Here is a 27323-nt window from a genome sequence, read left to right on the forward strand (position 1 = left end):
CCAAAGACCTGGGTTCGAATCCCCACATGGGTACAATGTGTGAAGCCCATTTCTGGTGTCACCCTGCTGTTATATTTCAGGAATATTGCTAGAAGATGTATAAAACCTCACTCACTCACTCACTTGCTTGCTCACTCACTGGATTGTCTGTTCTTGTCTCAAATATTTACTAGCAGCTGTCATATTGCTGGCATAACAACAAAGCACATCATTCTGAAAAATACCAGTTATCTCATCAGGTTTGCTTTGCAGCCGATGCAAAATAAGTGATGCTGTCCAATCAAAATTGTGAAGTTACTATGGTTACTGATCGGAGAGGCAAAGGTGGTGATATCATTTTGGTATGGTTTTATGGATGAAAGGAATTCCAACCTATATGCATAAAATAGGAAGACACAAAGTGTCAAGTGGAGTCACATGAGGAACGATATTTGATTATTTGAAATGAAATATGTGGAAACAAATCCTATTTATCTGATATTTCTTTTTTTTGGTGAAATTATGTCAAATTCTCTTTCCACAACAGATCATTCCCCTAGGTATTGATCACAACAAAGTCGAACTACCTGATGCCAACCCATGAAGATCTGGGTTAGAATTCAGTCTTGTCGTAAGAGGCAGTTAACGGTAGTCATATCTAGGCATCAGGTGAGTGAGTGAGTTTAGTTTTACGCCACAGTCAGCAATATTCCATCTATAAATAATCGAGTCTGGACCAGACAATCCAGTGATCAACAACATGAGCATCGATCTGCGCAATTGGGAACCGATGACATGTGTCAACCAAGTCAGCGAGCCTGACCACCCGATCCCGTTAGTCACCTCTTACGACAAGCAAAGTCCCCTTTTGTGGCAAGCATGGGTTGCTGAAGACCTATTCTACCCCGAATCTTCACTGGTCGGTGAATGTGTAAAGGGGTATTATGTAGTATGTGTTTATTTTAAAAAGTTGACATCAATTAAATTCTCTTCCTTCTATGTTTAATGTCAAGAAATTATAATAACAAACATGTAATTGCTGAAGTTTAAACATTTAAATGATATTTTCTATAAACAAACAATGCAATACATTTCGAGCAATGTTGCTTGTAGCCTAATTACAGTATTGTGAGGTGTCTTGGCAAAATAACTAAAGTTACACTACTGCGTGGCTTGGATATATTCCAGGGGTGGTGGGATAGCCTAGTGGTTAAAGCGTTGACTCGTCATGCCATAGACCCGGGTTGATTCCGCACATGGGTACAATGTGTGAAGCCCATTTCCGGTGTCCTCGCAATGATATTGCTGGAATATTTGCTAAAAGAGGTTTAAAACTACACTCACTCACTCACTCACTTGGATATATTCCAATTTGCATTTCTAAAAACGTAAAAACACTAGCTTAAATATATTCATAAATATTCAGTTGTCCGTAAATATTGAACTGAATTCATGAAGTGATATGAGTGAAATGTAACAAATTATCAGACTTCCTTTGACCAACAGCTCTCTTTCATCATGTTCATAACAAAGACTATGAAAGGTTATAAACAAAGTACAAGCTGGTTTTGAATGGGAGAATGACAGAAAAATCAATGTGGTCTGTTTCAAAGTAACAGAGCGTTCAATACCAGCATGGTCAACAAATTCATGTTGCCATGGTTACTGTGTTGTCATATTTTAGTTTATGGAAAAAGACTGGTAAATTTGAGAAATATATAATATTTCTGATGATGATCGCTGGACATAACTGGAGATGGTAAACCAAGCAAACGACCAAGCAATCAGTCATGTTTTCTCATAATCGAACACAAACAATTCTGGAACACTTGTTGGCATTAACAATATATTTCACAAGGTTGGTTTTGTGTGTTACATTTCATTAGCACTACAAGCTCGTTCCAAGTCATGATTGAATTTATCTTATAGACTGCAAGAAATTTACGTTCCTAACATACTAGACGTGAAATTTGCAAATGCATTTTGTGCAATTTGCCCCCAAAACCCCAAAGAACTACATGTTTTTATTCTTTATTTTTTGTTCATTAACAAAAATAACCAGGAACATGTCATAAATGACGCTAACCAATTATTTTTGATGATTGATCGGTTGTAATGAACCAATCATGAGTTATGAGATTTAAACCAATTCTTAACACTAAAAATAAGCAAATTTTTTAAAATGTACCTGTTTGAGTAAACAAACTTCCAAACTGCTTATCATTGTCTGGTCCAGACTCGATTATTTACAGACTGCTGCCATATAGCTGGAATATTGCTGAATGCGGGGTTAAACCAATCATCATCATCATCATCATCATCATCATCATCACCACTCACTAAACTGCTTATCAGTTAGCTTTGGAATGATCAAGATCGTATCTTTCCGTTGGCACACCTAAACGTGTGTGATTGGCTTGTGGTGTAATTGAGAAAATGTTTCTTTGTAATCACCTTTCTACGGTTGAGTTGTGAATACCGTAATCATAAATTTAAACAACAGGGAATGTTCATGTTTGATCATGAGCTTCTGACATAAATAATTCATGACGAGTTAAATTGAGACAGTTTGAGTGTGTTGGATCAATACAAGGTATTGCGGCAGACTAGATCTTGGTGACGTGTTCAGCGAGGTGTCGCCGTCGCTCGTCACTGTGCAGCTGTTGAAGTCGGGCTCCACGGCTCAGTGATGCTTTTGTAGACTTCGCTTACTGTGGTTGTACATGTACATGACTTTAAAAACTGGCCAGAATTGGAGGTAGACAAAGAACGTTGTGCTTTTGACTGTAGACTTTATGGAGTTGATTTCAGCAGTTATTAGATTTGCATGCACAGAGGAATTGAAGTAAAAAACTCTCTTTTAAAAAAATCGTGAATAGTTCGTTTTAGGGATCATTAATAACAAATTGAATTTCTGAAACGATATTGTTTGATGATTGAATTAACTTGTGAATCTAGGTGAGTGGTTTAGTTTTATGACGCTTTTTAGGAATATTTCAGCAATATCAGACCAGAAATGGGCTTCACACATTGTACCAAAGTGGGGAATCTAACCTGGGTGTTCGGCGTGACGAGCAAATGCCTTAACCACTAGGACATCCCGCCGCCCTTGTGAATCGTAACAGCCTTTATGAATGGCATCATCAATAAGAAGATATAGTTCTTATTAAGAAGATACGTTTATAACTGATTTAATTCTGAAGTGACAATTTTGATGTTTAGAACTAGTGATGTAAGAAGTCCGCTGTACAGGAATTGAAATACGAGGTTCATGATACAATACACTGATTTTCAACGCCTGTATGCAATTCAAGTTGTATAGTTGTAAAAATAAATAGCAGAAACCTTTCAAGAACAGGTTATTGCAGATTCTGGCATTAGCAGAATCTTCACAGTGCCGCCAAGCCAATGTGTTTCTCCCCTACAGTATCCTATCTTTGCTGTCTGACATTAGAGAACAAATATTTCTGAATTGTGATTCACCTGCAAAGACAGAATATGAACTTATGAAATATATTATGATATCTTGATATAAATCGTTTCGCACCCATATTATCATTGGTTTGTTTGTGTGGTTTGTTGTTTAACGCCACTCTCAACAATATTCCAGCTTTATGGCGGCGGTCTGTAAATAATTGAGTCTGGACCCGACAATCCAGTGATCAACAGCATGAGCATCCATCTACGTAATTGAGATACGACCATAGAGCTGTGACGATATATTGTAGTATCGATAATCGTGATACTTTATCTGACGATAAATATGTCGATACTTTGATTTCTTATCGTGATATGTATCGTTGACCTTAAAATTGTTAAAATGTTTCTTATCCTGACTCGTGATCTTTTTGCTTATCTCCCTTTCCCTTGCGAATGCTAGTGGAACACTTGAATCCCTTGAAGTTCCCGAAGCGGATGTAAAAATACACTCACCCATGAGTTACCTCCCTTTTCCCGCGTAAACAGTCATGTGACCAGCCTTACTTGTCACTCTCTCACTTTTCGCCCAAGCGGACGGTTGGACGAGCACTAGAGTCCCGTATACAGCATTATATCCTTTTTATTTAGATCCTATTCTTCAAAATTACAATGTATATGGATTTGGCTGTAACTACTTTGTATTATATGTAAAAAAAATTGTAAAAAAACTTTTTGTATTTGTGTCATAATTTCATCGTAATGTAACTTGTTTACATTTCATGAAATCTTGCATTATTTGCAGGCACAGGTTATCCGTGGCTGATCCTCACCCCCAATACCCTTCGTGCATCAAACCATGTTCTTCCAGCTTGCGTTGTACTTATTGTGTTGATTTATCAATCTACAATTTAATCAATATTTGTCATATATCTATAGACGTGCCATGGATCGGGTGAGGAAGTCATCACAAGTCAGGGCTGATAAAACAGGAGATCAGCCTACAAACCGTATGTTGCTTGCTACTGCTGAAGTTCATAATACTGGTGCTATGTTGAGTACGTGGCAGGGGCAGTCGTCTGGTATGGGGCGAAAAAGATATCGGCTGCAAGTAAGAAAAAGACGTCGTCTGCTTCTACGTCGCAGAGGAGAGCATCTGTTACCAGATCGGGGGGTAAATCTACGTGGCCTAGTTAGTCAACTCATCAGAAATCCTTCAATGAAGAGATTTTACCTCCGCATGAAGTAGATGTTTTTTGATGATCCCCCGTTACTTCTACCCTAAGTACCTACGAGATCGGCGACTCAATCGACTTCCACGACTACTAGATCGTCTCCTGCAACTGCCACAGCAGGCCAGCTGTTTAACTTACTACCACCAACTTCTCAACAGAGTGAAGCCGAGGCACACAAGTCATCAGCGTTCCGAACGCTTCATCTACACCGCAGCAGCTTTAATCAATGCAGAACTTTGATCCGGGTGCATTTATGAGACAATTCACCAACCAGATGATGGCCATGATGGAACGTAGGTTCAAGGAAGAGGCGAAGGCTCGACGGAACCTCTCATCTGATGACAACGTGCGCGAACCTACTCCTCAGAGAACTATGTGTCAAAACTACGTTGGCGAACGTACACCTTTGCGAAGATCTCCACAGTCTGACGACTCTGTCATCTTGGAGGAGGATAGAAGACATGAGAAGCCTACTCACCCTTCAACATCTGCGAACCCTCAACGTTCGAGAACATCGAAGGATCCATCTCCTACACTTAGCCGCTCTAGATCAAGATCTCATATCTCTCACAGACGTTCGCAAAGTCACTCATAACGAGACAGAGGTTTGCGAGAGAAGGCTCACGTCACAGAGGTTCGCGAAGAGATGTATCAAGAGATAGAGGTTCGCAAAGAGATGACTCTCAAGATAGAGGTTCACAAAGGGATGATAGAGGTTCACGAAGGGATGATAGAGGTTCACGAAGGGATGATAGAGGTTCACGAAGGGATGATAGAGGTTCACGAAGGGATGAATGAGGTTGGAGAAGGGATACAGGTTCGCAGAAGGATGATTCGCGGAGGCATAGCTCTACCGATCAGGAGATAACTGATGAATAACCAGACTTCGTCTTCCCAGACTCAGAGCTTGGATAGTCAATGGTTTGAACTTGGAGTTTCCTTCTAAGGATAGATGAAGTCTACACTTATAAGATGCGTAATGACGACTTTGACTCGGTGACTATTCCTCTGATTGAACCTATATCCAAGGTACATTCTAACCTACGCACAGCTTTGAGAAAGCTGCAAACATCTACAAGGTTCGAGAACTCTCAGATCTACAGGCAGATAACAGCAACGCAGACATCTACAGGATTCGCGAACCCTAGGGTTAATGAACCCTTACATCAACAGGCAGGATGTTGAAATCGACTCTATTACCATAAGGCTGAATAAAACGAAGCAATGATGAAAACGGATGGTTTTGTCAGATTTTATAACTCAACAAAAAGATCTACAACATGTGTGATCTCTACAGTTTACAGCCTGCACAATTCTACAACCTGCACAATTCTACAACCTGCACGAACCTTACACCTGTAATAGGTTCAGTTTCGGACGACAACCTACTTGATGAAAGGAATCCCTTCATCTAAACGGATGCTGAGGTCTTATACCGGGTAGCAGATGGCCTGCGGATATTGTCGCTCACTCACTCACTCCAACCCAACAGAGACGTACTGCATATTCGCTGATGACCTTGACTCGAATATGATATCACCTATGAAGCCGATGTGTTAAGTACTGGAGAACCTCAAGGCGACCTTTGTAAAGGGCTTAAGGTTAACAACGCCTTCAAGAATCCTTGAACGGACGTACAGATGATATTATTAACACTCGTCACTCAGTGTGGGAATTAGGATTTTATGTCCTATCAACTGGAGAATAAAAAGAAGATGTAACCCAGAAAAAATCTCTATGTTCAACTGGATTCAACATCGGTATTTCTTCAAGATCCAAACAGACATGCGTCTCGACAGCCTCCTTCGTCATGCTGGCTTATATTATCTACAATGGGAATACGTGATTTATATCACTGAACAAGAATTTACACTTGGAGCAACCCTTATTCAAGAGGTTTATATGAGCAGCGTAGAATTACGCACGCTTTTACTCAACCAACTAATTGCACCAGATTTTATGGAGGCCAACTTGCTACAACTGTGGTGACGTCATGCTTGGAAGCTGATTGGTCCACGTCAGACAACGCCTCCCACTGACAGAGAAGGCACCAGCAAGTTTACTGACTTGTAAACAAACCCGTGGTACGGGGAATACTTCATCGACAGCCTTGGAAACAGTATACAACTACGGCCTGTTATCATCATGGGAATCTAATAGATGTCTAGCCTTGACAGCAGCATAAACAATGTTTATTTTGGAAGTTGTCGCTGATATAAGTCGGTATGAGTACCTGTCCCCTGCGATGCTACACTGGAGCCAGCCTTGCTATAAATAGACAACGCTTCGATGTATGCTGATCAACATAGATCGCCTGCGTATATAAGGGGAAGAATGATGTATCATCACTGCAATGGAGCACTTTCAATTGAACGTCCTACCGTTTAGAATATCGTCGGCTCTATGATTATTCATATAAATAACAAAGCCTATCGGCACCTATCTGCACCTATCTGCAGCATCGAGGTCTACGCAGTGCCGGTTATCTGGACGACAGCATACAGGTTCTTCAAAGTGCCAATCAAGTCTGAACTTCACAATTTGGTTGCTTACGCAACTAGGATGGCTAGTGAACCTGATGAAGTTGGAGTTAGAATCAAACAAGATCTTCAATTGCTGGGAATAAGAATTATCACAACACAGAATCGAATTGTGGTCCCAGAAGATCATTGGGTCAAGATACAAGCCATGATTCCACAAGCAGTCATCTCTCCGTTAACACTACAAATATGGCAATGTCTACTCGGTCTACTAACCTCGGCGCAGGACTTGACCCGCACAGGAAGATTACAACTAAGGCCGCTGCAACGGTTCCTGACAAAACATCTGGACAGCGTCAACCCTATCTTGCTGCCAGACAATGTTGCTGCCAGACAATCTTAAGAGGTACCTACTTTGGTGGACACACAGGTCGAACGTGCGGAGGGACCTATTTACAAGAGCCGGCCTTCGACACACATCTCTACGTAGACGCATCGATACAAGGTTGGGGTGCACATCTTAAAAATCAAGTTGCATCAAGGAAGTGGTCCAAAACAGAGCAGCATCTTCACATCAATCTGCTGGAGATGAAAGCTGTGATAAACGCCTTACAACTATGGTCGAGCTCGCTGATCAACAGAATGCTGATGGTCCACACGGACAACTCTACAGTGGCATTCTCCATAAAATCGGCAAGGATCTACAAGATCACCAAGCCTACTACAGCTCACATTCCAGTTGTTTGACATCACGGAGGAGGCAAACATCTGGAAAAAGGCGTGTCACATACCCGGAGCCAAGAACGTGCTTACAGACTCTCTCTCCCGACAACTGCACCCGTCACCTACGGAATGGATGCTCTATCCAGAAGCATTTCGGCTCATCATAAGGGAAATAGGATCCCCTTGCATAGACCTTTTTGCCACGAGATTGAACAAACAACTACAGACATTTGTCTCACCAGTTCCAGATCCTCAAACCTGGGCAACAGATGCACTGAACATATCATGGAAAGGACTAAACGCTTATGCGTTTCCACCACTGATATTACTACCCAAAGTACTGTTGAAGATCAAACAGACGCAGGCGCTACAACTGACTTTGGTCGCGCCATACGGGCCACCGAGAGTATGGTTCCTAGACCTAATAGAAGATCTCGGAAGTCCAACAATCAAGTTACAGATTGGCCGAACCTACTCATACATCCGCACACCAAACAAGTCCACGGGAACCCAACACTGTTCCAGTTACACGTGTGGACCGTATCAAAACATGTTTGAAGAAAAGAGGATGCTCCGCCAGGGCAGCCAAGGCAGTACCGTACCGTTACGCAGATCTACTTGTAACCTGTATGATGACAAGTGGCTGAAGTTTGAGACTTATGCAAGGCGAAAAGGCTTTATTGCAATGAAAGCTACTCATCCTCAAGTGGCGGAATACCTGTGTCTTTTTAGACAGACTAGACATCTGAAAGGTTCGACATTATCTACATACCACGCTGCCATCAGTACAGTGATTACCATGTTGATTGCATCAAGTTGACGAAAGTACCAGAATTACTTGCTCTGCTGAGATCTTTTAAACTGGAGGACCAGCAAAAGAAGTTCAGAGCTCCGGGCCTGGGATCTGAATGTAATTCTATGTCATCTTACAAGTGATGCCTACGAACCTCTAGACCAGACTACCTTCGAGCTGCTGACACAGAAGACTCTGTTCCTGCTTGCGCTAGCCACGGCAGCTCGGATATCAGAGATACATGCGCTGGACTTCGGTCGAACCAGATTCGACACGGGGCAACATGCTGCAGTTCATCTAGGACTTAGATGGGACTTCATTGCCAAGAACCAACTACCTGGTCGGCCAGATAAACAGTTCCACGTACCAGCGCTATCTACAATCCTCGGACCAGAGGATATAGAGGACCTATCCTTGTGTCCGGTCAGAGCCCTGAAGATATATCTTCAAAAGACTAAGACAAGGAGACGAAAATTCAAGCGCCTGTTCGTCCCATTATCCACAGAGACATCAGTAGAAGTCTCAAGAACGACGATATCGTTCTGGATGAGAGCCGTCATATTGAGAGCCTATAAAGCAGCAGGACTAGAACCTCCTAAAGCTTCCAACCCACACAAAGTCAGAGCACTGGCGTCAACATTGGCTTTGCACGGAAATAGCTCTATATCAGCAATTATGGAGGGCTGCTTTTGGAAGTCGGATACAGTGTTTGCCAACCACTACCTCCGAGACATAGCCACTGAAGATGTCTCAGGCATTCACCAATTTGGGCCTCTCGTTGTAGCACAGCAACTAATGGTTCCTCAAAGGCGCTGAGTTGGAAAATCTCACCCTTTATCACGTTGACTTGTTGATAACTTTTACTAAGGAAAAGTATTAGTTTGAAAGTCCATGCGCACAGTCTAGGACAGGCTAGCATGAGTGATTGAAGATCCTGTACGGGTAAAGATCTTACTTGTACGTGAAGAGGTCGCAACTCATTTATGATAAAGATCTTATCATAATCTATGGGTTGTTATAAGATATCTAGTAATAAGAAGATGCTAGTTTATCTGAAGCCACATGAATCAACATGATTCAACTTGTCTGAGACTGAAGTAAGACAAGAAAGTGCCCCCCCGCCCCCCCGAGTTATAACGGAAGTTGGAAGAATAGGATCACCAATCCGCAGGATTCTATAAGCAAAAGATCATGAGTCAGGATAAGAAAAAATATGTAAATTTTCAAGTTAAATTGATATTTTTTACTTATCCTGACTCATGAGGTCAAGCCCTCCCGACCTCCCTGTTGGAAACACTTCGGATTGCACTGCAGATCCAAGTGTTTGGGCAGAAAAATCAGGAGAAAGTGACAAGTAAGGCTGGTCACATGACTGTTTACGCGGGAAAAGGGAGGTAACCCGTGGGTGAGTGTAATATTGCGTCCGCTTTGGGAACTTCAAGGTATTCAAGTGTTCCACTACCATTCGCAAGGAAAATGGAGATAAGCAAAAGATCATGAGTCAGGATAAGTATAAAATATAAATTTTACTTGAAAAATTACATTTTTCGCTAGAATTTGAAGGTTATGTCAAAATTTACTCTCTTACTTGCTATCAAAATACTTTTGTAAAGAAAATAATTAAAGATAGCATAGTGTGATATGTATCGAATAGAATCGTATCGTTCCAAGATATCGCAATACGTATCGTATCATATTGTCACACCTCTTTAAGACCATAACATCATGTTACGTATTGTATCGCGAGTCTGTCGTATCATTACACCTCTTTTTAGAACTTCTTTGACTGGCATTTTAGAAGTTAAGAAATTCAATACTGACAAATTTATTGATAACAACTTCTTGTGAGTGCAACGTTTTCATACCAATTCTGGTACCCTGCTAGACAGTGTTACAAGAATCTGGGCGGTGGGGTAGCCTAGTGGTTAAAGTGTTAGCTCATCACGCAAAAGACCCGGGTTCGATTACCCACATGGGTACAATGTGTGAAGCCCATTTCTGGTGGCCCCCGCCGTGATATTGCAGGAAGTGGAATATTGCTAAAAGTGGCGTACAATTATACTCAGTCATTACAGGAATCTGTACCGAAACGTTGCATGCTCAAAACATTAGGTGTTAACTGTAAATTTGTCAGTATTCTCATTTTAGAACATCACATTAACATATATATTTTGCTGTTTGTAGGAAGAAGACTTTGATGGCTTTTCAGCAAAGAATGTACAATATGGGGAAAAGAAGCTGGAGCGAACAACATCAGATCTTATCAAAAAGTTGTTCAACTCGGACGAGGAGACTGAAAGAACTCCAGTACCCAGGGCCAAAACGATGCGATTTGGTCGTACACGATCAAGTGTGGATACCCCTCTTACCTCAGAACGAACTGGAGGCAGGATAAAAGCAGTTGTGAGGAAGTCCTGCCAAGAATTGGTGAAAGGGGGTCTGTCTAAGACATCTAAGTCGCATGTGACAGCATCAGTGAAAGAAGTCAAACGCATGAAGATGCCAAAAGAGGGGCCGCCTAAGAAAATAGTCCGAGGGAAGAGGTTTGTGATAGGGCAAAGAAAAGAAAATGTAAAGTTTAAGAAGCCAGCACTGACCGTAAAATTAAAAAACTTTGATCCGTCCAAGAGTCCCAAACCTCGAGGTCGTCCCCCAAGGGTGGATAAACTAAAAACAGAAACTGTAAATAAACAGGAGGAAAAAGTTCCTCGGAAAGTTGGGAGGCCTCGGAAAACAGGAATTCCGGTGAAAGAAGTTAGAAAAAAATTGCCTGTTAAGGTTGTGTGTGTTCCAAAAACAAAGCAGACAGAGAAGAAGAGGGCGAAACAGCTGTTGGAGAAGGCGAAGAAAGGCCGACCTGTGTTACAGAGCCGGATTTCTCAACCAATGAAACCTAAGTCTGATCCAAACGTGGTCCATATACCAAAACCCAAAAAGGAGTTTGTGTTGCCAACTGTGAGTTCAAGGTCGTCTCGTGTCATCATTCCAAACAAACGTTTCATTGAGGAAGATGGGTATTATGGGAAAGTTTGGAAGAAACCGAAACTGGACAAATCTCCCGATGCTTCTCTTGTTTCACCCAAGGCTAAAGAAGAAGGGAGCACGAAGAAGACGAAGGTCACGCCTGGCAATAAAGTGACGAAAACACCCGATAAAGGCGTCACAAGTGAAGGGAAAGATAAAACACCTACACGTAAAAAGAACTCTGACAATTTTGCTAGTCCAGATGTTGTGATGAGTCCCATTTTACATCCCAAGGGAGGTAACTCTGTCTCACTCTTCTCCTCGGTCGTGGCAGGGAAGATGAAGAAGGACAAGTCGTTGATAGTGGAAGGAAAACGTCAGCGGAAACCAAGTCTTAAGGTGGGTACCGACAGATTTACAATCCAGAACTATCTTGCTCAGAAGCAATGCCGATCAAACAATTCGGGTGTGAATCCTGATACAATATTCATATTTCATGTTGTTTTGATGGTGTGTGATATGATAAGACTGGTTGATATGCATGAACAATTTCAAAGACCCAGAGATATATAGCACTACCTCTCAGAATTACCCAGTTATGATCCACAATTTGCGATATGTATTTTGTTATTTGTTGGAGGCGCAAATGCCCTATTTCATGTTGTGTTGGTGGGGTGTTATAAGATATCCTTATTTCATGTTGTGTTGGTGGGATGTGATAAGATATCCATATTTCATGGTGGGGTATGATAAGATTTCCATATTTATCGCGTTGCGGGGGGTAATAAAATGGACTCCGTCCGTGCGTGCGTCTGTGCACATTTGTCTTTTCCGAAGCAGATCTTTAATATATTCTTCACCAAACTTGGCACATGGATAGATATGGTGCTGTACTGGTGCCTTTTGGTAGTTTTGGTATTCTGAATTAAATATTTTTGGCGTTTCCATTGCAACAAGTTTGATTTCGACTGAAATTGGTGGTAGTGCTCTTTTCCGGAGCAGAACTCTAAAACCGTTCACTATTTCTTCACCAGACTTGGCACATACATACATCTGGTGGTGTACTGGTGCCTTTTGGTAGTTGGGAATTCTGAATAAAATATTTTTGGCGTTTCCATGGCAACAAGTTTGACTTAGACTGAAATTGGTGGTTGTGCTCTTTTCCATAGCAGAACTCTAAAAGCTTTCACTATTTCTTCACCAAACTTGGCACATAGATTGGTCTGGTGGTGTGCTGGTGCCTGTTGGTAGTTTTGGATTTCTAAAGGAAATATTTTTGGCGTTTCCATGGCAACAAGTTTGACTTCGACTGAAATTGGTGGTAGTGCTTTTTCCCGGAGCAGAACTCTAAAACTGTTTGCTATTTCTTCACCAAACTTGGCACATAGATTGGTCTGGTGGTGTGCTGGTGCCTGTTGGTAGTTTTGGATTTCTAAAGGAAATATTTTTGGCGTTTCCATGGCAACAAGTTTGACTTCGACTGAAATTGGTGGTAGTGCTTTTTCCCGGAGCAGAACTCTAAAACTGTTTGCTATTTCTTCACCAAACTTGGCACATAGATTGGTCTGGTGGTGTGCTGGTGCCTTTTGGTAGTTTTGGATATCTGAATAAAATATTTTTAGCGTTTCCATGGCAACAAGTTTGACTTCGACTGAAATTGGTAGTAGTGCTCTTTTCCGGAGCAGAACTTTAAAAACCTTTCAGTACTCTCCTTCCACTTTTCCATATACAGTGAAGCCTCGTTAATCCGGACGGTTGCGTTTCTCAGCAAATTTGTCCGGATATCGAATTGTCCGGACTACTGAATTAAGACCCAAGTTCAAGCAAGAGTTGCATCCCTTACTATTACAAAAACGACACGACTCTGGATAAAACAAATAAGCATTTAATGTAAAGCTTATAAAACGATGGATAGCTGGCACAACAATAAATCAGAGCAAAAAGTCTTTCATGGTTGTCTGTGTTCTTTTAACCTTTTTCATGGAATTCTTGACGTATTTCATGTGATGGTGCAGGGCAGCCATCAGGTGGAGTGTGATATGATGTATGTGATATATCCGTATTTCATGTGATGGTGCAGGGCAGCCATCAGGTGGGGTGCGATATGATGTATGTGATATATCCGTATTTCATGTGATAGTGCAAGGCAGCATCAGGTGGGGTGTGATATGATGTATGTGATATATCCGTATTTCATGTGATGGTGCAGGGCAGCCATCAGGTGGGGTGCGATATGATGTATGTGATATATCCGTATTTCATGTGATGGTGCAGGGCAGCCATCAGGTGGGGTGCGATATGATGTATGTGATATATCCGTATTTCATGTGATAGTGCAAGGCAGCATCAGGTGGGGTGTGATATGATGTATGTGATATATCCGTATTTCATGTGATGGTGCAGGGCAGCCATCAGGTGGGGTGCGATATGATGTATGTGATATATCCGTATTTCATGTGATGGTGCAGGGCAGCCATCAGGTGGGGTGCGATATGATGTATGTGATATATCCGTATTTCATGTGATGGTGCAAGGCAGCATCAGGTGGGGTGTGATATGATGTATGTGATATATCCGTATTTCATGTGATGGTGCAGGGCAGCCATCAGGTGGGGTGAGATATGATGTATGTGATATATCCGTATTTCATGTGATGGTGCAGGGCAGCATCAGGTGGGGTGTGATATGATGTATGTGATATATCCGTATTTCATGTGATGGTGCAGGGCAGCCATCAGGTGGGGTGAGATATGATGTATGTGATATATCCGTATTTCATGTGATGGTGCAAGGTAGCCATCAGGTTGGGTGCGATATGATGTATGCGATATATCCGTATTTCATGTGATGGTGCAGGGCAGCCATCAGTAGGAGTGTGATATGATGTAGTATGTTGTATATCCGTTTCATGTGATGGTGCAGGGCAGCCATCAGGTGAAGTGTGATATGATGTATGTGATATATCCGTATTTCATGTGATGGTGCAGGGCAGCCATCAGGTGGAGTGCGATATGATGTATGTGATATATCCGTATTTCATGTGATGGTGCAGGGCAGCCATCAGGTGGAGTGCGATATGATGTATGTGATATATCCGTATTTCATTTGTAGATGCGGATGAGGAAGGGGGAGATACCACGAGGGATGCTGCTAGATATGGATGAGTCTTCTTCCGCTAGTCAGGAGAGCTCTCAAGGATCCTCAGAGAACTCGTCTAAATCGGTAGATCTGTTCCCCAAGTCTGTGAGCGCCTCCACTGGCGTGAGCGTGTTCAGACGGGCGGGGCCGATGTCCCTGGGCAAGGGGGGTCAGGACACCCTGGCAGCTAAACGTAGCGGAGACAACATCCTCCGGAAAGCTAAACTGCAGCTGAACAGAGTCGCAGTCAACCGGTCGAAAGCAGCTTTAGCCAGATCTCTGAAGGCACAGATGAAGAAGGAGGCTAAGCTCCAAAGGCAGCAGCTCCGAAAGAAATCTTCATTCTCCCCTCAGTCGCCAACGTCGCCCCTGGCACTGTCACCAATATCTGGTACCCGAGCTTTCATTGATGGACCTGGCAGTCCGCCACGCCCTCTGTTTGATAATAATAATCTACCTCTCTCTCCTGACAATGGTATGCTATTGTCTTTTACAGAATAAGTTATATGAGGCTCACATTTGTTTCTTATATTGCTTTTGAAGAATGTATTTAATGAAAAACTTGTTATTAATTTAGTAACTGTCTTATAGCTATGTTTACAGTTTAACTTGCTATGTAGAGTTATATCCCTTTGTATGTGTAGGATGATCAGCAGGGTTCCAGATAATTATTCAACATCAGGAGTACGTACTCCTATTTGTTCAATATTGAGTACTGGAAAACCTTAAGTGTACATTTAGAGTACTGAATGGAAGCTAATGGACTATCAGTAATCTTGTGTTTCGTTTCATATATGCACCACAACATTGCTACTCTTGTGTAAACAGGTCAATAAACAATAAAACAATACTTTTTATCAGATAAATACGTCTGTAAATGACCGTGCACCTTTGCTGTAGTGCTTATCTGCTACGTTTTCTAAATTATTTCCTACCGTATCGTGCATATTTTTTATCCGTACATACGCCGATACGGCCCTTATCTGGAGCCCTGGATCAGTCTGAGATATCTCTCCTCTTCAAAATCTCTTTCTCTGATCATAATTCTTCAAAATCTCTGTCTCTTTATCTGAATATAATTCTTCAAAATCTTTCTGTCTCTGGTTCTTCAAAATTTCTCTTTCCCTCACTGAATACGATTTTTCAAAATCTATCTTTCTCTTTCTCTGAATATAATTCTACAAAAACTCTATCTCTGATTCTTCTAAATTTCTCTTTTACCTCTCGGCATACGATTTTTCAAAATCTCTCTCTGTGTACATTATGATATGATTGCTCAGAATCCTCAGCAATTAGTTTTTCCTCCAGAAAAATCCGCTAAGGAGAAGATAACTCCGGTCAAACGAGGTTCCCACATATCCCCCAAAGTCATGTCATCTCTCGCTGCCAAGCTGGCGACGTCTGCACAACAGGAAGTGGACGTCGTCATGGAAGGGGAAGAACAACAGCCAGTGGAGGGGAGCACCGACAGCCGTGGAGGGGGTGGTAGCGGACCACGGATCAAACATGTGTGTCGGCGGGCCGCTATGGTGTTGCGCAAGCCAGTGGCGAAGTTCCCGTCTCCACCGTCATTGCGACTGAGTGCGCTGCCAAGTCTTGAGAAGGAGAAAATGCTTGAAGAGAGCAAGGCACAAAGAGAACGAGGTGAGGGGAATTGTGAGATATGTAGCATATGTCTACACTGAAGGATGGTCCAATTTTCACCACCCAGAGTATTTCTTGAGTAATACTTCTGAATGTATGATATTGAAACTAGTGGCAGATTATTATGGCAACTGAATTCTTATAATTTTTTTATATTAACTTTTTTATGTAATACTCAATAGTTCAAATGTACTATTTGATTAATTTGCTCAATATTATCCTCTAGGAAAGAAGTTTGTATTTGAAATTATCAATTGTAGTGTACTGGTGCCTTTTGGTAGTTTTGGATTTCTGATTATTATATTTTTGCGTTCCCATGGCAACAATTTTGACTTTGACTGAAATTGGAGTTGGTGCTCTTTTCCGGAGCAGATCTATAAAACCATTCAATATTTCTATACCAAACTTCTCACATAGATAGGTCTGGTGGTGAACTGGTGCCTTTTGGTAGTTTTGGATTTCTGATCATATTTTATGCGTTTCCATGGCAACAAAGTTGACTTTGAGTGAAATTGGTGGTAGTGTTCTTTTCCAGAGCAGAACTTTAAAACTGTTCACTATTTCTTCACCCAATAAAATTCTGAATAAAATATTTTTTGTGTTTCCATGGCAACAAGTTTGGCTTCGACTGAAATTGGTGTTAGTGCTCATTTCTGGAGCAGAACTTTAAAACCTTTCAATACTCTCCTTCCACTTTGCCATATACACACCTAAATATTTGACATAATCATAACTCGTAGACATAATCATGAAGAGTATTTTGCCATTGAGGGGGATATTGATGACTTCGTCTTGTTAATTTAGGACAACACTAATGACAGACTTGAATTCACAATGTATTTCTAGTGTTTGATGCTAATCACATTACTCTGTTAGTATTTGAATCAAGGGATCCCTTATAACCTATGACGAGGATCACTTGACCTTCACTTGACCTTCACTTTTGATGATCACTTGACCGTCACCCTCAATCAGTGTGCAAAATAGCCACTGGCCCGCTAGCCTGTGTCTAGTAAAAATCCACTCAGGCCAGTAAATCTCCACAGTAACTGGCCTGACTGGCTAGTGAATTTTCATGGGATCATTTTGTAAATACATCACTCTCTCCGTCTTGTTAAGTTATAATACAGTTTTATATTGTACAAGATTATGAATTTATTTTGTTGGCTAGTAACTTTCAGGCATAGCTAGCCCGACTGGCTAGCAAAATTTGGAAACTATTTTGCACACTGCCCTCAATGATCACTTGACCTTCCCCCTCGATCACTTGACCTTTACCCTCAATGGTCACTGGACCTTCACCTTCAATTTCAATCTGTTTTCATTGGAGAAATCTCTGCTGCAGAGTCATCGGACGACGAGCGCCCAATGGAGGAGATTATCCGTAACGCTGCCACCCAGGAGTCCCACGTCATCAAGAAGTCGCCAGTCAAGTCACATGCAGCCACGTACCCTTTCACCAAGACGGGGCGCCGTCGGAAAGTCCGATGCCGCCAGTGTAAGGGTTGCATGGCAGAGGATTGTGGAAAATGTATTTACTGCCTGTAAGTATACTTGAGATGAAGACACTTGACAGACAGACAGACAGATTTATTGACCATAGGCCCATAATACAAAATGCAGGCACTTTGGCAACATCATATTGTACACGCCTAAGTATTATCAAGGAAACTGGCATACTTCTTTATAACTGTTCCTTGTGTTGGCAGACTAGTGTGAATTTCGGAGGCTGTATATTCGAGATATTTTATCCACTGAGAACGACAGTAATTTCAAGGGTTTGATTTTTTCAAAGTCCAGAGGACTATGGTTGATAAGAAAGAGGCAGTTCCTTTTCATTTTCAACTAGTCAAAATAATGCTGTCTGACATTTAACAATTTGGAAATTGAAGTACGATCCTGGTTCCTGAAGTGGATTTTTAGATGTCATTTATCATTTGTCTCGAGTATTTGTTACGTGTAGTCTTTGAAAGAAACCTCGGAAGATTGGGTTAGAATTGGTCTTCAGCATCACACGCTTGTCGTGAGAGGAGTCTAACCGAATCGATGGTTAGACTCACTGACTTGGTCGTGTTTTCCCAACTGCTTAGATCGGTGCACATGTTGTTAATCACAGGATTGTCTGGTCAATTATCATTGATTATTATTCGACCACTGACATATAGCTAGAATATTGTGGAGTGTGACGTTCAGCGACTACACGAACTGTGAAAGAGTTGCTGTAACTACATGGAAAGTTGCGACTATGATTAATGGGTGATTTACAAGCTAATCCTGGGGATTCAGAAAATATATCGTCATGATCAGTCTCTGGGACTGAGAAGGGGCCCAACTTATTCAGAGGCTCAGATAAGCTGCGTATCCGGGTAAAATACGCTTAGAAAATTCCCAATTACGCATTGAAAAATTATTGTTGCATACCGATCACGCATTTAAAATGTTAGATACGCAAAAAGTTTAAAACAAATGCGTACGGAATATATTTATGAAAATCGCTTGCGTAATGAAAAAGACATCGATTGCTATTAAGTTGTACTGTTAGTATAGGACAAGTGTTGTACTGTCAGTGTAGGATGAGTGATTTTTCATGAAATTTCCATTATATTTAAGTTGGTTTTGATTAGGTATGACATGAGGCAGAACATTCCTTCCTAGTAATCTTACTCAATGACGTAATGCTTAGGTGAGTGAAATGACTGAAATACGCACATATTTGAAAACAGTGGGTAACGGAAAATAAAATACCCACTCAATATTCATAATACCCACTGCAAAAAAATACAGTGGGTACAGTACCCACATGAGCTAAATCTTATCTTATCTTATCTCTGTTATTGTCTAGCTCATGGTAAAAAGGCGTTCTCCAAGTTCAGTGATGGATCAGAAGTGGTGTTAGTTGTCTCCAGTTTAGTTCTCAACTTATGGGGCGGTGGGGTAGCCTAGTGGTTAAAGTGTTCACTTGTCACGCCGAAGACCCAGGTTCAATTCCCCACATATGTACAATGTGTGAAGCCCGTTTCTGGTGTCTTCTTCCATGATGTTCCTAGAAGCAGTGTAAAGCCATCCTCACTCACATAATCTGATGTATTTTTGCCTTAAGGGTCTGTTTTATATGTCCAGTGTATGTATATTGAAACTATATGTGCATCAGTTGGTTAAGTTTCTTAACATACAAATACAATGCCCTAGTTTCTTGACATACATCTTGGCATTTTCTGGTGATATGCTATTCCTGACATCCTTGCAGAGACAAACCCAAGTTTGGAGGGCGGTCCGTGATGAAACAGGCTTGTGTGTAAGTAGCCATCTCTCATTTTACTTTTGAAGGAGACCCGTGTATATCCGGGTTAGAATTGGTCTTCAGCAACCCATGCTTGTTTCTCTCTCTGCAACCCATGCTTTTCCTGAGAGGTGACTTACGGGATCGGGTGGTCAGGCTCGCTGACTTGGTTGACACTTATCATTGTATCCCAGTTGCGTAGATCGATGGTCATGCTGTTGATCACTGGATTGTCTGGTCCAGACTAGATTATTTACCGACCGCCACCATATAGCTGGAATATTGCTGAGCGCGGCATTAAATAACAAACAAACAAAACAAATGTTTTTGTTAAACCAGTCTCATTATACTGTTGCATTAGTCCTTCGTATCTTGTCCTTCATCATTGAGACACAATGGTTTTCTGTCAGTTTCCAATTTGTACCAGAAATAAAGAAACGGCAATGTTTGCCCTCATTAGCGATTGAGGGTAATTGGATTATTACATGTTGTCAGCACAGTTTAATAGCTATGATCTAGTGTGAATGTTACAGGCTGTAGTTTGCTATCAGTGTGAGAAATAGTATCCAAATTTTGCTAGCCAGTCAGACTAGCTATACCTGAAAGTTACTTGACCAGCCCGAAATTAGAATGTAGAAACTAAGCAACAGATTACAAAAATAGATGAGAATAAGATATTGTCGGCATGACACGGGTTTCATCATTGATAGTATCGCCTGAATTTTGCTTCCACTGTCAGACATATTGATTCTGTATTTCAGCGAAAGGAAATGCTCAAACCCGAAATATGCAAAAGTTGCAACGACATTCGTGTTAAAAAATATTAAGTCACGTGATCGCGAGCCCGATGATGATTCCCACACAGACGGTGACGGTCGACACTCCTTCTCCTCAAAGTCTTCCCACAATTCAACAGGAGGAAACAATGGTGGACGTCGTCTCCCAATGGTGCAGGACGGCGATGGCCGGTCGTCCAATAGCTCCAACACGCCCCCAATGTCTAACGCCTCTCTTCATGACGGAAAAAAAGCGTCACTGTTGTCACAAGCAAGGCGAATTGCCAGGGCCAAAGAGAAGGTAAAGTACATTGCGTTGGAGTGATTATCTGTCAGGTTTTTGGTTCAGGATACTGTTTATTAGCAACAGCTGTAAACATTTTAATGTTTACTTCATTTCAGAAAGTGTTGCTAGGTTACCGAATGATGTGATGAATTATTGTTAATGTCTTCCTGACCAAAATGGTTTCGATTTTGAACGTAAAAATGGTTTGCAGTGATAACCAGGCTGTCATTGGAAGCCGTCTTGGAAACAAATATGTCTAAACTCACATGGTTTCACTTTCGAACTTCAAGATAGCCATAATCATTTGTTAACACTTCAACATGGCTGTCATTGCAAGCCATCTTGAAATGATATTAACCCACGTGTAGGTGATCTTTTTGAAATATTTCTGACTCAGTCTACATGGAGGTTGTGTTTTTTGCCAGGCAGTGACATCCTTGAAGACACCTGGTGCTTCGCTCAAACCGATCTCAACTGGCTCCAGACGCTGGATGACTTCTTCAGCAGACGCTCATCTTCTCATGGCCGACTTCAGGGTAGGAAACAATGTCATAGAAGTAGTCCTGTAACTTGTGTCTTTTTTCTGTCTAAAATTTGAATTCCATCTTTTTGGTGTCCTTAATCACCCCCAACCAGGGCGGACTGCCTCCGTGGTGTAGTGGTTAGAGCGTCCGCCCGGAGAGCGGAAGGTCGCGGGTTCGATCCCCGACCGTGTCATACCAAAAGACGTTCAAATATGGTACTTGTTGGTCCCTGCCTGGCGCTCGGCATTAATGGGTACAGCAAGGACTGGTCGGCTCGGAGTCAGTATAATGTGTCTGAGTGGGGTATTCATGCTTCACTGCGGCATGGTATCTCAGTGGGCTAGCACTATAAAACCAGCTTCAGTCTGGGCTAGTACAAGCAGCCGCACATACACATACACACGCATGCACATCGTCATATGAACGAAAAATATTCACAAGCACGACGTAAAACCCAATTTCACCTCACCTCACCTCACCAGGGCAACCTCATGGACTGGTCAGAGATGTTTGACCTCAATGTCTGCAGAATATTATGTTTTCTTTTGTCATGCTTCCAGGGAATGAGGCTCCATCGAGCTAGAACACAAAGTCGGTAATTTAACCCACTCATCCACCAAGGCTTCCGCAAAAACGAAACTCTGACCGTTTGTTTGACTCTCAGTTTGACACGGGGCAGTGGGGAGGCATAGTGGTCACGCCAAAGATTCCCCACATGGCTACAATGTGTGGAGCCCATTTCTGGTGTCCCCCACCGTGATATTGCTGGAATATTGGTAAAAGTGGCGTAAAACTCACTCACTCACTCACTCACAAAGGAGTTTGTACTTTACTATGAAAGTGTAATCCGAAATATAACACACATTACATTTGACCATTATGTAAAATCATTTGTGTATTGGTAGGGCTGCGCAATATACTTCATGCAATATAATGCAATACATATCGCAATACATGCTTTAGCATCGCAATATATCGCAATATGAAAATTCTCTGCAATACCCACCCCTATGTATTGGTCTCTCTCTAGGTGTATAAGAGATCAAAAAAGAAATTTGGGTAGATTGGGCAGATATTCCTTTCTTCTCTTTTTTAATGTTTTTTTTCCTGATTTTCTATGCAATGTTAGTCGATCACTTGGAATGCCGGAAACTGAGACGGATTTCGGAAGTCGGCCTGCTTTATGCACGTAAATTTACCAGTGCAAAAAATTAAAACATTTAAGGGTCGGGCAGTAATGAGAAACAAGAAATTATTTTAGGTGGCCTTAGATCCTAGACACGACCTGGCCACTAGTCTGAGACTAAACCAGCTTCTCCAGGACTCCAGTGAAGATGGAAATGGCTGATTGTTTGTCAACATTACCCCCCAGCCATGTTAATCATTGCTCATGCTCTGCTGGAATCGTGTGTAGCCTCAGGGTTACAAAGCATTAGCTATTCATGGTCGTCACACCAGAGACCCGGGTTCAATTTCCCACATGGGTAAAATGTGTGAAACCCATTTCTGGTGTCCCCTGCTGTGATGTTGTTCTTCGTTCGTTCGTTCGTTCGTTCGTTCGTTCGTTCGTTCGTTCGTTCGTTCGTTCGCTCGCTCGCTCGCTCGCTCGCTCGCTCGCTCGTTCGTTCGTTCGTTCGTTCGCTCTCCGTTTGCTCGCTTATTTCATTGTTTTCTAGTATTGTTCAAATATTGCTGACTGATATAATCTCCGTATTTCATGTTTGGTTCCAGGAGAGCTGTCAGGTGGAGTTGGCATGGCAACAGGGAATGGCACTGACAATGTTGGCACCAGCATGTGTCAGGACGGTCTGCTACCTGTGTGGCAGTGCAGGCAAACACGAGGTGAGGAACAGTCATGCACCAAACCTAAGGATTGATAAGCATACCTTTTAAAAAAACAGAGAAGCATTTCTTAATGTCAAGTCGTCCTCCCTGATTGGGAAACAAACTGACATAATACCCCCTGCCCTTGTTGCAGCTTATCTACTGCACGGCGTGTTGCGAACCATTCCACCTGTTCTGCCTGGACTACGAGGAGCGGCCGGAGGAGGAGAATATGGAAAACTGGTGCTGTCGGCGCTGTCAGTTCTGTAACGTCTGCGGCCATCAGAACCATCTCCTTCGATGTGACCGTTGTCAGGTCTGTAGAGAGATTTGTGTAAATGTCCCCAGTAATTCAAGAATGTTGAAACTGACCCAATGAATGGTGAGCACTATGCCTGATTTTGTAGGTCTCAGCAGTGACCCTTGACTGCTAACCTTTGACTTTACTCCAAGTTTTTATCCCCCCGGCATGTAATGCAGGGTGGATATAGTTGACGCCTCGTCTGTCCGTAATCATTTTGTTTCCAGAGCATAACTAAAAAACAGTTCAATATTTTTCAACAAAACTGAGTAGATATATCAAACAGAACCTTACGTGGTGCCTTTTGCTATTTGCATATTTTTGGCATTTTTAAATTTCCCTGTTTCCATGGAAATGATTCGGACTTAGTCCCAAAAGGGAGGGGTGGGCTTCATTTCCGGTGCACAACTCGAAAAGCATTCAGTATCTTTCAACAGAACTTGGCAGATATATTAGGCAAAGTTTGAAATGGTGCCTTTTGCTATTTACAGATTTTTGGCATTTATATTTCTCATGATTTCCATGGAAACGATTCGGACTTTGTTTAAAAAAAAGTCAAGCTGGACTTTAAGTAACTCGCAGATGATTTGTTCTTTCAAATATGTGCGGGCCGGGGGGATATGTCATCTTCTGATGACTCTTGTTTGAGGTTACTGTCTTCTACCTGACTCTCATTCATTTAGACCAGTTAACTCACCCGTTCTCCTTCCTGTTCACACACCTGTTCTACCTGGTTACTTACCTGGTCACACACCTGTTAACTCACCTGTTCACACACCTGGTTAGTCATCTGTTCTGTCAGCTGATAACTCTCCTGTTCTACCTGGTTACTGTTCTCCTTGTGTTCTGCTGTTACTCCTTGTTACTCATCTGTTCACCTGGTGACTCACCTGTTCACTCACCTGTTCACTCTTGCAGTCAACATATCATCCAGAATGTCTTGGTCCAAGCTACCCAACTCGGCCGTCGAAGAAGAACATCTGGGTGTGTACAAAGTGTGTGCGGTGTAAGAGCTGTGGTGCCACCACCCCCGGCACTGGCACCAATGCCACCTGGACCTACGATTTCTCACTCTGCTACGAGTGCGGAAAACTCATGGATAAGGGTAAGTGTCATCACACATCGTTACATGGGGGAATTGTGGGATAGAGTAGGTCCACAGCAACCAACTCAGCAAATACCTGATTGGGTTGGTTTGTTGTTAGTGAGTGAGTGAGTTTCGTTTTACGCCACACTCAGCAATATTCCAGCTATATGGCGGCGATTGTTAAAGGGTTCGCTTCCCAACAGTGTGTGAAGCCCATTTTTGTTTGGGGTAGCCTAGTGGTTAAAGCGTTTGCTGGTCACACCGAAGACCCAGGTTCACTTCCCCACATGGGTACAATGTACGAAGCCCATTTCTGGTGTCCCCCACGTGATGTTGCTGGAATATTGCTAAAAGCGGCATAAAACCATTCTCACCCACTCGCAATGTTACAAATGTTTTCTTGCCAGCACAATCTGTGATCTCATTATCACATAATTATTTCACTGACAATATATCTTTGTTCAGTGTGCACATGTCCCCGACGTTAAAATATGGTACTTGTTGGTCCCTGCCTGGCGCTCGGCATTACTGGGTACAACAAGGACTGGTTGGCTCGGAGTCAGTATAATGTGTCTGAGTGGGGTATTCATGCTTCACTGCGGCATGGTATCTCAGTGGGCTAGCACTATAAAACCAGCTTCAGTCTGGGCTAGTACAAGCAGCCGCACGCACACACACATACACACGCATGCACGTCGTCATATGAGCGTAATATTCTCAAGCATGACGTTAAACCCAATTTTACCTCACCTCACATGTCGTGACATATTTGCTCATGTGCTAAAGGCAGGATGTTTGGGCCATGAGTTAAGGAGCTCATTATAAGGCCCTAAGAAACACACACCCCAGTCAAAGAAATATATTTTCACTTCGGTTTGAACCTGAATGTTTGAGACTTTCTTACCATTATCTACCCTGTTGCCATGGTTGTAGGCAACTTCTGCCCGATCTGTCACAAGTGCTACTCAGACGACGACTGGGAGTCCAAGATGATCCAGTGTGTCAAGTGTGAAAGCTGGGTGCATGCTCGGTGTGAGCAGTTGTCAGGTGAGTAGTACTTCAGCAAGATGACGACTAGTCTTAGTTGAGTAGAAATATAAATCCCATGATGGTAGTTTTCATTGACTGAACAGTTTTCATTGCTTCAGATTTTTTACAAATTGAAACTAAATATAATTGTCAGGAGTGAAAACATAGGTAACAATTTTTGCCTGTTTTAATCCGGAATAGCTGAGCACTTGTAAAATATGTTTACACAAGTCTTCTGGACTTCTGCAACAGTATTTAAATAAGATAATTAGTTGTGCTGCCATTATGATGTTGGAAGAATCGTCCATGTTTTGTACCAAATTCCTTTTATATACATAAGTGAAATGTTACTCTTGCTTTTTTGTTGTCGTACGAAGGTTCGAGTTCGATTTCTTACATGGGGAAAATGTGGAGCCCAATTGTGGTGTCCTAATTGTGAAATTGCTGGACTGTAGCTAAAAGTGGTATAAAACCATACTCACTCACACACAAACAAATTCATTCATTCATCCATCCATTCATTCATCCATCCATCCATCCATCCATCCATCCATCCATCCATCCATCCATCCATCCATTCATTCATTCTAGATGAGATGTACCAGCTGCTGTCGTGTCTGCCGGAAGATGTGCACTACACATGCCGGATCTGTGAGAAACAGCGTCCCGCACCGTGGGAAAATCTCCTGAGAGCAGAGTTTGTGGCCAGCCTCAAGACCGTCCTGTTAAACCTGCTCAGTATGAAGTGTGCACAGCATCTGCTCAAGCGTGACGAGAAGGTGAGTTGGAAGTACGGGCCCCTTGTGTGGTGAGGATGGGTGGACATCAGCCTACAGTGATGGTGTGATCAGACATGTCCTCGTGCTCCGATAGCATGGATTGTTGTGAACAATGTCTTTCACTGGATTGTCTGGCCATTGTCGTACAGCTGCATTTTGAGTATGACCTTTACCAACTAAAAGTCTAACACAGATTGTAAGTGCTTTTGAAGTAGAGGATTAAGTAAAGAATACTGAAAGGCAAAAGAAACGTCGTATGTAGATGGGATAGTAACTGGTGGAATAGATGACTCTATGGTTATAAGAAACAAGGACACAATGAAAAGATAACTTTTGGCATTGTTTGCCACTTCCTATTCACCGATGACGTCACTGGAAGGAACCGAAGTCAATATCGGGTGTGGCCACCGTTTGCATTCACAACTGCAGCACACCTCCTGATCATAGAGTGCACGAGGCGATTCACATAGGCCATAGGAATCCGAGCCCACACCCTCAGGAACGCTGTGCGTAGTTGTTGGCCTTCGTCTAATGTCATTGAGGCGTCTTTGGATCTCATCCCACAAATGCTCTATTGGGTTGAGGTCTGGGCTCAGGGCTGGCCAAGGCATGGTTTCCACATTATGCTGCTGCAGAAATTCTCTAGTGAGTCTGGCAGTGTGTGCACGCGCGTTGTCCTGCTGGAAAACGTGACCCGGATGACGTGCAAAAAACGGCACAAAATGGGGCTGTAGCACTTGGTTGATGTACCGGGCAGCTGTCACACCATTCCCTATTCTTGGACCGAGATTCTGGAAAATTACAGGTCCGATTTTCTGGTTGTCCGATTCCACCCCAAACCATAATGCTCTGACCACCCCAAGCGTTTATCTCCATCACACACTCATCATTGAAGCGTTCTCCTCTGGGACGCCAGACCCTAGTCCTCCCATCAGCCACAGATACGCAATAGCGACTTTCATCAGAGAAGATAACAGTTCTCTGATGCCAGTGTTGTCGCTGTTGTGCCCAGTGTAGACGTTCGCGGCGGTGACGTTGTTAGCACTGGACCCAGGGCAGGACGT

At 42.4% G+C, this 27323-nt stretch overlaps 1 protein-coding gene across 1 annotated transcript in view; it reads left to right on the forward strand.

The window, feature by feature from the left end:
• The window catches only part of LOC124280812, a 58934-nt gene that overhangs the window by 2465 nt on the left and 29146 nt on the right, over nucleotides 1-27323 (forward strand). The window contains 12 exon segments of the mRNA XM_046716792.1: nucleotides 10812-11990; nucleotides 14703-15204; nucleotides 16038-16373; nucleotides 17719-17917; nucleotides 19621-19668; nucleotides 20415-20730; nucleotides 21141-21251; nucleotides 22971-23081; nucleotides 23218-23379; nucleotides 24283-24469; nucleotides 25385-25498; nucleotides 26072-26259. Of these exon segments, the coding sequence (XP_046572748.1) occupies nucleotides 10812-11990; nucleotides 14703-15204; nucleotides 16038-16373; nucleotides 17719-17917; nucleotides 19621-19668; nucleotides 20415-20730; nucleotides 21141-21251; nucleotides 22971-23081; nucleotides 23218-23379; nucleotides 24283-24469; nucleotides 25385-25498; nucleotides 26072-26259 (3453 nt within the window).

The sequence above is a fragment of the Haliotis rubra genome, unplaced genomic scaffold, assembly GCF_003918875.1.
Source record: "Haliotis rubra isolate DU_JTF1 unplaced genomic scaffold, ASM391887v1 Scf274, whole genome shotgun sequence".
Classification (NCBI taxonomy): Eukaryota; Metazoa; Mollusca; class Gastropoda; order Lepetellida; family Haliotidae; genus Haliotis; species Haliotis rubra.